This window comes from Teleopsis dalmanni, chromosome 1, assembly GCF_002237135.1.
Source record: "Teleopsis dalmanni isolate 2A chromosome 1, ASM223713v2, whole genome shotgun sequence".
Classification (NCBI taxonomy): domain Eukaryota; kingdom Metazoa; phylum Arthropoda; class Insecta; order Diptera; family Diopsidae; genus Teleopsis; species Teleopsis dalmanni.
This window is the reverse complement of record NC_051846.1, coordinates 83,266,263-83,275,804: the sequence shown is the minus strand read 5'-3', so window position 1 is coordinate 83,275,804 and position 9,542 is coordinate 83,266,263. Positions and strand designations below refer to the sequence as shown.

General features: G+C 36.6%; 1 protein-coding gene across 1 annotated transcript; it reads right to left on the bottom strand.

The window, feature by feature from the left end:
- Positions 1 to 3,573: 3,573 nt before the first annotated feature.
- LOC119685951 lies at positions 3,574 to 9,153 on the bottom strand. Its single transcript, XM_038100369.1, has one exon. It carries the CDS (start codon positions 9,151 to 9,153, stop codon positions 3,574 to 3,576), a length of 5,580 nt encoding a protein of 1,859 aa, XP_037956297.1.
- Positions 9,154 to 9,542: the final 389 nt, after the last annotated feature.

Here is a 9,542-nt window from a genome sequence, read left to right as displayed (position 1 = left end):
TGGATTCATACGAGAGTTTTGATTGTAATTTTAGATGTCATTTTAAAATATTGTTGATTTTGATAGCAAAACAAGTTCAAATTAAGAAGATTTGTATGGGAATTTTGACAGCTGAAAACAGAATTGATTCGTAATTTCTGCAAAATCAAGTTGCTTTTAACTTGGATAGTATAATATTATGTAGTACAAACTTATGCTATTGTAAATAGTTTTGAGAAATGAATAAAATCTTCATACAAATTGAAACAACACTGTTATTTATCATACGTTCAAATAAAAATTTTGTGAAAGTAGTTAAAAGGTGAGGACATGTAATAAATCTAACAAACAAATTATAATGATACGATTCACACCGATATAATTGCTTTTTAATTTCAGGTGTCAGTTTAAAATTTTTTGACAGTTTAAATTACAATCGAAACTCTCGAATGAATCCAATATAAATTTTCAACAGTTACAATGCTTACACGGCACAAAATACCATACCCAATAAAGCTAAGCGGGGCTGACTGTATATACTTTATAAAATAATGACGTAATACTATTATAGTAAATATGTGTTATAATTTAATTAAAATTTAACTTAAAAATTTTAATTCATTCATAATTTTAATTCATATGAGCATAAATCCTTAAAAAAATCATGTCTGGAAAGTCAATTAATGGTTTATCTACTTCTAAAAGAAAATTCATTATCAAAATATGGCTTTGTATTTTATTTTAAAATTAAACCCGAAAATGGGCGAGCTATTTCTTCGAGCTATTGATTATTGATTCGAAATCAAAAGATCTAAGCCAGTCTCAATACTAATCCTAATACTTTTTTACAAGCAGATAGTAAGCCTTTAATAACCTTTTACCCTTCGTCGAATAGTACTTTGACCTTTATGTATTATTGAAATATTGAAATACATTATATTTATGTATATCTAATCCTCTCACATCTTCGAAACTAATTCCAAGAAAATGTGTGATGATCGTGTGTAAGTACTAACAATATTTTGGAAAGGATTATTACCTTTTGTTATGGAATTATGGTTTTAAAAATTTTATATGTACGAATATGTGTTAATGTATGTAGTTTAAAAAAAACTTCAAATATAATTTATTTTCAATAAAACTATGGGTAGAGTTCTAGTCAATGGTAGAGGATCCTTGTTTTAACAAATCTAAAAAAATATAAATGTTTAATTAATTCATTTATATTACGTTTTTTTAAACAAGATTTAATTCTACTAACTTTTATATGTATTAAACACATATGGTATATTATAGTTTCATTGCAAAAATTATAGTTTCTTTGTTTACAGAATAAGAAGATTAAGATAATAGATAATGGATTAAGATAGTATTGTTTATTTTAATGTAAACAATATTTAATTGTGTCTAGATTATTTGTTTTGATTTACAAGCTTCTTTTTGGACTTTCTACCAGTGCATTCATCTTTATATTTCACTTTCGCCCTAAACTTCCCATCAATGTATTATTCTATCTTTACTGAATGAGTTAATATCTCAGTTCCGAGACTAATTATTAGGCCATAGCAACTGCAAATATGTTTAAAAATAATGTTCTTGCCTCCCCAACTCAAGAGCAGCTGTTTGAATTTTTCTACTTTTAGTATTTGCAGAATTATAAAAGAAAAACAATATAATGTATTGGCTACTTTGATGGAAGTAGCTATGTTAATCCAATAATTATTTTAGGAGTATTAATGCGACATCGCTCTCTTGAAGTTAACTATTTGTCAATACTTTGCTACTCGTATTTTTAAATGTGGCCTAATAGATATCAATTTCACAAAATGCTCTGGAGACCCAAATGTTGGGGTTATTTTGTATTTCAATAATGAGCAAAAAAATACTTCAAAGTGTTTAAACATTACGATGTTCGCGAAATTGGAGAATTTTATTAATTTAGTTAAAACAAGATAAAACTCAGTGAGTTAATCAATATACCAGAAAACCCTGAAAAAAATTATATACCTAAAACAGATTGGACTGATGTAACTCGATTTGCTCAGTTTTCTTTATGAATGTAATAATATCCGATAAAAGAGAATGAATTTCATTCGTTGTTATAGAGCAACGATCTCAATTTATAATATTTCTTGCAAATGCTGAACAATAACAGGCGCAGTCCCTGTTATTGTCTCCTACCTCGGTAAAGAAAAAAGCGCTTATAGTTCTATATCACATTAATGGTTGGAGAATAAAATTACAGAAAAATGGTGTTACATTGCGAGAAAGAGGGTTCAATTATATCCTTGGTCAATAGTGTTATTTTCACTTCAAATTGTTTCTTCATTCCAGCTGTCCCCAAATATGGCCATCAGCAAATAGTTCCTACTCGCAGTTTGTATGAAAAAGATTGAACCGAAACAATAAATTATACCCAAATATAACTCATTCTTGACGTCTAAAACTAACTATAAGAAAAACATGGAAATATTAGAGAGACCTTCGAATGGTTGTATTACTGTCAAAAGAGCCTATATTGTTACAAAAAGTTAATGATTGATAAAAATATTGGTTTTTGTAGTTAGGCTTAACTATAACTGAGTTATGTACTATTAGTATTGTTATGATCCGTACCTAGTTTGATACGGACTTAAGCTAATCCGGCACTTGAACCAGCTTAGCTTTTCACGATATGTTATCCTCCGTATCTAGTCTGATACGGATTCACTAATCCGGCACTTTAACCAGCTTAGTAATTCACTTACGTAATCCGGCACATAAACCAGTTACGTAATTTATAGATATCTAGATATATATGTAAATATATATATAGATATTTATTTATTTATTTTATGTTTATTATTGATTTTCAAATTCGGCACATAAACCGACTTTGCTCAAGGTTCTTTTAGGCACTTAAACCAAAAGAAAACACTTGGTTGTATTCAGGTTGTTAAATTGAATCAAATGTTTATTAAAAATGTTGTGCTTTTATACAAAATTCTTAACACTAAGCTTATGGTAAAGGAGGAAATGCACCCAGTTCCCACGATTTGTTATCCGATGGACTTTGAACATTCAAGGCCAAGGGCATTCGTGGGAAATATGTGCATTACCTATGCTTATACTATTTAATGCAATCAGCAAGCTGATATATGTATTTTGCCATATATTAACCTGCTTCACAAATTTGGTAACTTAAATGTGTTATCACTGAAGCCATGCGCCAACTCATATTGCACCTGTGGGAACAACAGAATTGTCGCAGCGGCTTGCCTATTGCTGCAACTCACAACGAACACACGATAAAGAAAATGAACATAATGCTTATCAACCTTGCACAGTGGCGTGTGAAGATGATCATGTTACGTCTGGCACGCTGCTAGCGTGCGAATATTTAGTTGTGAGAGCCAGCAACATTGCTAAATGTTTGATAACACAAATAAACACCAACAACAAAAACAACATAAGAACTAATTTAGGTACTTATGTACACATATAATTAATGCACTAATAAGAATACAATTATAATAATTGACAATGATAATAGATTTAATATGAAACTTAACATTCTCCCTCCTGTTGACTTCGGTCAAATCTGTGCTTCTACGTCTACTTCGGATTTTGATTGTTGTCGAATTTTGCGCGTTTTCGTGGTGCGTCTTCAACTTGATCTGCTTGTACATCGGTGGATGAATGTGCCTCTGCTAGTAATGGCGCCAATCGATGTATTGGCCGTTTCCAAATTCCGTTCTTGGTTTTGACATCTACCACTCGAACCTTGCCATCAATGCCTGGGTAGGTACGCACTATCCGCCCTAATGGCCATTCCATAGGGGGTGTGTTATCTTCTTTTATGATAACCATAGTGCCCTGTTTAACATTTTCTGCTTCTGTTTTCCATTTATTGCGGTACTGAAGCTCATTTAAATATTCGTTGGACCATCTTGACCAAAAGTTTTGTTGAATTTGTGCGCTTGCCTTCCAACATGATGGTAATGAACGTGATGATACACTGGAAGTTTCTGGCATTGCTGTTAACGGTTCGCCGATCAAAAAATGACCTGGCGTGAGTGCGATTAGATCATTTGGATCTGAAGATTGTGGTGTTATTGGCCTGGAATTGAGTATTGCTTCGATTTGAATTACAACGGTTTCCAATTCCTCATATGTTAAGTGTAATGTATTTACGGATCGTTTAAGATGATGCTTTGCTGATTTGACAGCTGCTTCCCATATGCCACCAAAGTGTGGTGCACGTGGTGGAATGAAATGAAATGTCATTCCCTTATCAGTACAGAATCGTGTAACTTGATTTTGAGCGGTTAGACTATATATTGAAGATTTGAGTTCATCTAATTGTTTACAGGCTCCAACAAAGTTCGTGGCATTGTCGCAATAGATATTTTTACACCTGCCTCGCCTTGATATGAATCTTTGAAGAGCATATATAAATGCATTGGTGGTCAAATCACTAACGATCTCCAGATGAACTGCTTTGGTGGAAAAACAGCAAAATACTGCAATGTATGCCTTGCATGGCTTTTTACCGCGGATTTTGTAATGGATCCACACTGGTCCCAAGAAATCTACTCCTGAATTGAAAAATGGTCTGGTTGGAGAAACTCTATCCTTTGGTAAGTTACCCATTATTTGTTTTAACATTTGAGGCTGTGCTCGTCTGCATACGACACATTGTTGTACAACAGCTCTAGCCATGCACTTTCCTTTGATTGGCCAGAATTTTTGCCTGGTCTGTGCCAGCAATGCTTGAGGCCCACAATGGAGATTTTCTTGATGTATGTGTTCCATAATAAGTTTTGCCACGGGGTCATTGTATGGCAAAATCATTGGATGTTTCTGATTGTATGGTATACTTGATTCTGAGACCCGTCCCCCTACTCTTATGATGTTGTTTTTGTCTAAAAATGGTGCAAATCCCTGAAGCTTATTATTTGGTTTTAATGATTTGCCTTTCGTTAAATGGCTGATTTCTTCGGAAAACTCGCTTAATTGCACTGCTTTGACGATGATAACTACCGCTTCATCTAAATCGTTCGGTTCCAGGTTGGTGTTATTCGGTCGTTTTTTATGACGACTGCATTTTACAAAACGGAGAACAAATGCCATGGTTCTTACTAATGTTTTGTAAGAATTTCGATGGTTAATTTTATAAATCATACTGATCAGATCATCAGGGGTTGATGCAGCCACTAATGTCACCTTGGACCTTTCCTCCAGGTCGTCATCTATTTGTAGATTTCTTTTAATGGGTGATGGCCACTTGGCTTCTGTTCCATATAAAAACAACGGTCCGTGGAACCACATGTGATTTTTGCCAAGATCTTGTGGATCGACACCACGAGATAGCATATCTGCTGGATTAAGTTTTGAACTAACGTGTCGCCACTGTTCAGGCAACGTGAGTTCCTGTATTTTGGCTATGCGATTCGCCACAAACACTTGGTATTTTGAAGGTTCGGAATTTATCCAATGAAGTGTGATTTCGGAGTCACTCCATAGAAACATTTTGCTCTGCTCAAGATGAAGATCCGTTTTAACACGTGTAGCAAAGGTTGCACCCAGTAACGCTGCGCATAACTCCAAACGTGGAATGGATTGAGTTTTTAAGGGTGCAACTCTGGATTTGGATGCCAGTAGCTGCACACCGATTGTTCCATCTGGAAATGAAGATCTTATATATACTGCTACACCATATGCTCCTTGAGAAGCATCACAAAAAATATGCAACTGTGTTGTTTTCGGATTCTTGTGGTTGTTGACATGACGTGGAATTTGTATACGTTGAAGTTCTTTCAGATTGGATCGAAACCTGTCCCATTTGTTGTGCATTTCTTCTGGTAGTGTTTCGTCCCAGTCGAGCTGAAGCTGCCATAACCGTTGAACGAACATTTTTGCTTGTACCGTTACGGGGTTGACGAGCCCCAGAGGATCGAAAATTCGAGCTAGTTCTGAACAGATTATTCGCTTAGTAATTTTGTTCTCTGTCGCCGTATTCACCTTGATTTGAAATTGATCAGTCTTTGGCAGCCATATAATTCCCAGAGTTTTAATTGATGTATGTTCTTCATCTAAAAGATTCAAATCCACTTCTTGGTCTTCTGGTGCTATGCCATGAAGCAACTGTTTGTGATTGGCTGACCACTTTCGTAGTTTGAAACCGGCTGTAGAGAGAATGTTGATCAGTTGATTTTTAATTTCAACTGCTTCCGTTATTGTGTTGGCTCCGCATAAACCATCGTCAACATAGAAGTCGGTTTCGAGTGCTGCTGCTCCGAGAGGATACTTAGATTTGTTTTTTATGGCCAGCGTCTGTAGACATTTTGTAGCTAGGTACGGTGCGGCCCTAGTACCATAAGTTACTGTACTAAGCTGCAACAACCGCAATTTCTCGTTAGGATGTTCGCGCCACCATATATTTTGAAATCGTCTGTCATCTGGGTGAATTTGTATCTGTCGATACATTTTTTCCACATCTGTCGTAAATACGAATCGCGGCATTCTGAATCGCATTAATATGGCTGCTAGTTCACTTTGTACTACTGGCCCCTTATGCATGATTTCGTTGAGCGAAATGCCCGTAGAGGTTTTTGCGGACGCATCAAAAACTACTCTTAGCTTCGTTGTAGTACTATCAGATTTGAGCACACAATGATGGGGCAGAAAATAATTAGGACACAATAATTGGTCCTCTTGAATTTCTTGTAGATGGCCTAATTTCTCATATTCCCTCATAAAACTGACATATTCTGCTCGTAAGCTAGGCTGCTTGTTCAGTCGCTGTTCCAGTTTCAAGAATCGATTTAGAGCCATTTGTTTTGATTCACCAAGTGCAGATGCATCGTCTGTAAACGGAATTTTTACAATGAACCGTCCTTCGTTGTTTTGTTGAGTATTTTGATTGAATGCTGCTTCGCATTTTTTTTCGATATTTGTAAGTTGCCGGTCATGACTTGCAACTTCATCTAATTGCCAAAACTTTGTGAGTAGGTTGTCTAGTCCTTGCTCACTTTCAGTGGCAATTGTACATGCCATTGTGCCCTGATCACATCCACTGAAGATGCCGCTGCATACCCAACCGAAGACGGTTTTTTGCAATATTGGTAAGTTGTCTGTCATACGAATCTGACCTACTGATAACAGCGAATGGAAATACTCGGCACCTATCAATAAGTCGACATCACTGTTTACATTAAACTCGGAATCGGCGAGTTTGATGTTTTTGGGAATCGGCCACTGAGATATGTCAAATGATTTGTTAGGTTGAGGCGAAATGATTTTCGGTACCACAAATGCTTTCAATTTTATATTGAAATTAGTGGTACGTGATGAAATGTTGGCAGTGACTTGATAGTTTGCCCCTCTCTTACTTGAGCCAATTCCTTCGATCCATATTGGGTTTGGATTTAGCCTTAGTTGTAGTTTTTTGGCCAGCTTTTCGGTTATTAAATTGACTTGAGAGCCTGAATCCAGAATAGCCCTGCATTCAATTGTTTCTCCAGTATTTGTAGTAATATTGACCTTAGCGGTCCCAAGCAACACATATGGCCTTGTTGACAGAGCTGTAGTTAAAACAGTGGTAGCTTCTTTTTGTGTGGAGGAAGTGATTTTCTTTGATACAGCAGCTTTGGTATTGGTGCTTTCACGTGAGCCAATTGTTGCCCCTTTTTTATTGTGTTGCAGATGAAGTAACGTGTTGTGCGCTTTATTGCATTTGACGCAATGCCTGCTTTTGCAATCACTTGTTCTATGTCCGCTGCGAAGACAATTGAAACACAATTTCAACCGTTGTGCTGCGGAGACACGATCAGGAACTGATAATGCCACGAACTTGTCACACTGGTGAATTTGATGGCCATTGAGGTGACACATCTTGCAAGATAGCGTATTGTTTGTAGTTACTGTTGCTGTCACTACTTTGACTGCTGGTTGATTTGGATAGACACTTTCCAATGATTGAAATCGCTTTTCCAGAAATAGCAGAAAATCATCAATTGATTGTAATTCGCGCGGATGCACCAGAGACTGTTCATATAGCAGTCTAGTTTGTTTATCCAATTTTTGAGTTAATACATATAACAACATTGGACCCCAGGAACTGGTGTCAATGCCCAAATTGTTTAATGCCAATAACCCTTCCAGTGTACAGTCATGTATGACCCGAATGTCATTCGCTGCTGAACCCTTCACAGTTGCTTGATTCATGAGTTTCTGGATGATGGACGAAACGATAATTCTTTTATTGTCATACCGTTCCTTCAATATCTGCCATGCTGTTGCATAGTTTTGATTGGTTAGAGCTAGATGTGCTACTAATCCTGCTGCATCTCCAGTTAAATGATTTTTTAAATACCACATCTTCTGTGCGTCTGGCAACTGAGTGTTGTGGATCATTTCTGTGAACAAGTTGTCGAACTCCATCCACTTGGTATATGTTCCGTCAAACTTCGGAATTGTTATGTTAGGTAACCTAACTTGCACCTTTTCCGCAACGAGAGGCGGTTGCTGTTGATTTGATGTCACCTTTGATGTTAGTGACACCAGCACATTTTGAACTTCTTCTTCTAGTTCAATATATTTCTGGATATCATATCCAACTCCTATTGGATTGGAATGTATTTCCCAGATTTTAAAATTAACGGCTTCAATTTCTTGCCATAATTTGTTAATTCTGTCAATATTTACTTGGTAATATGACAGAGGCTGTTGCTCGTATATGCGCTTGACGCCATTGATGAGCCGCAATAATGAACATGATATTGCGCGTTGTTTGTTGATGAGCCCTTGAATCTGTGGATCAGGGCCGCACGCTGGATCATCTGTGTGTCCAACATTAAATCTTGATGTTGATGGAACAGTTACAGGCTCGACTATTTCTTCTTGGTTGAATTGTTGAATGGCCGTTTCAAATTGTCGGCTGTACTGTTTGTAAATATTCAGGATCTCTTGATAATATTCCTTTTTTATGTAGTCGTGTCCGACTGGAATTGAATCAAGACTCTGAATTTTACTGTCGACTTCATCGAAGGACTCCCACGCTGAGTTTAAACGCTTCAGTCGTTCTTCATAGTACGCCTGGGTTTTCCTTGCCTGACCATCCTTCTTGAAGTTTCTTATGATGTTCTGGATTTCAGCACCTGTTTCAGCCTGTTGGTTGATAAGGTCCTCCATGGTCACCAGAAAATTGATTGTTGAAATGTTGATACGTGTATGTCACCAAATGACAACAATGATGCGTGTATGTCCACAAATGACAATACTGCTGCGTGAATGACAATACTGATGCGTGATAGATCACGTGTATGCCCACAAATGACAATACTGATGCGTGATATCACGTGTATGTCCACTGAATGACAACAATGATGCGTGTATGTCCACAAATGACAATACTGCTGCGTGAATGACAATACTGATGCGTGATAGATCACGTGTATGTCCACAAATGACAATACTGATGCGTGATATCACGTGTATGTCCACTGATGCGTGATAAATCACGTCGGGGTCACCAAAAATGTTATGATCCGTACCTAGTTTGATACGGACTGAAGCTAATC

Coding starts and splice junctions, on each gene's coding strand:
- LOC119685951 (XM_038100369.1), bottom strand. CDS start 9,153: ATGGAGGACCTTATCAACCAACAGGCTGAAACAGGTGCTGAAATCCAG.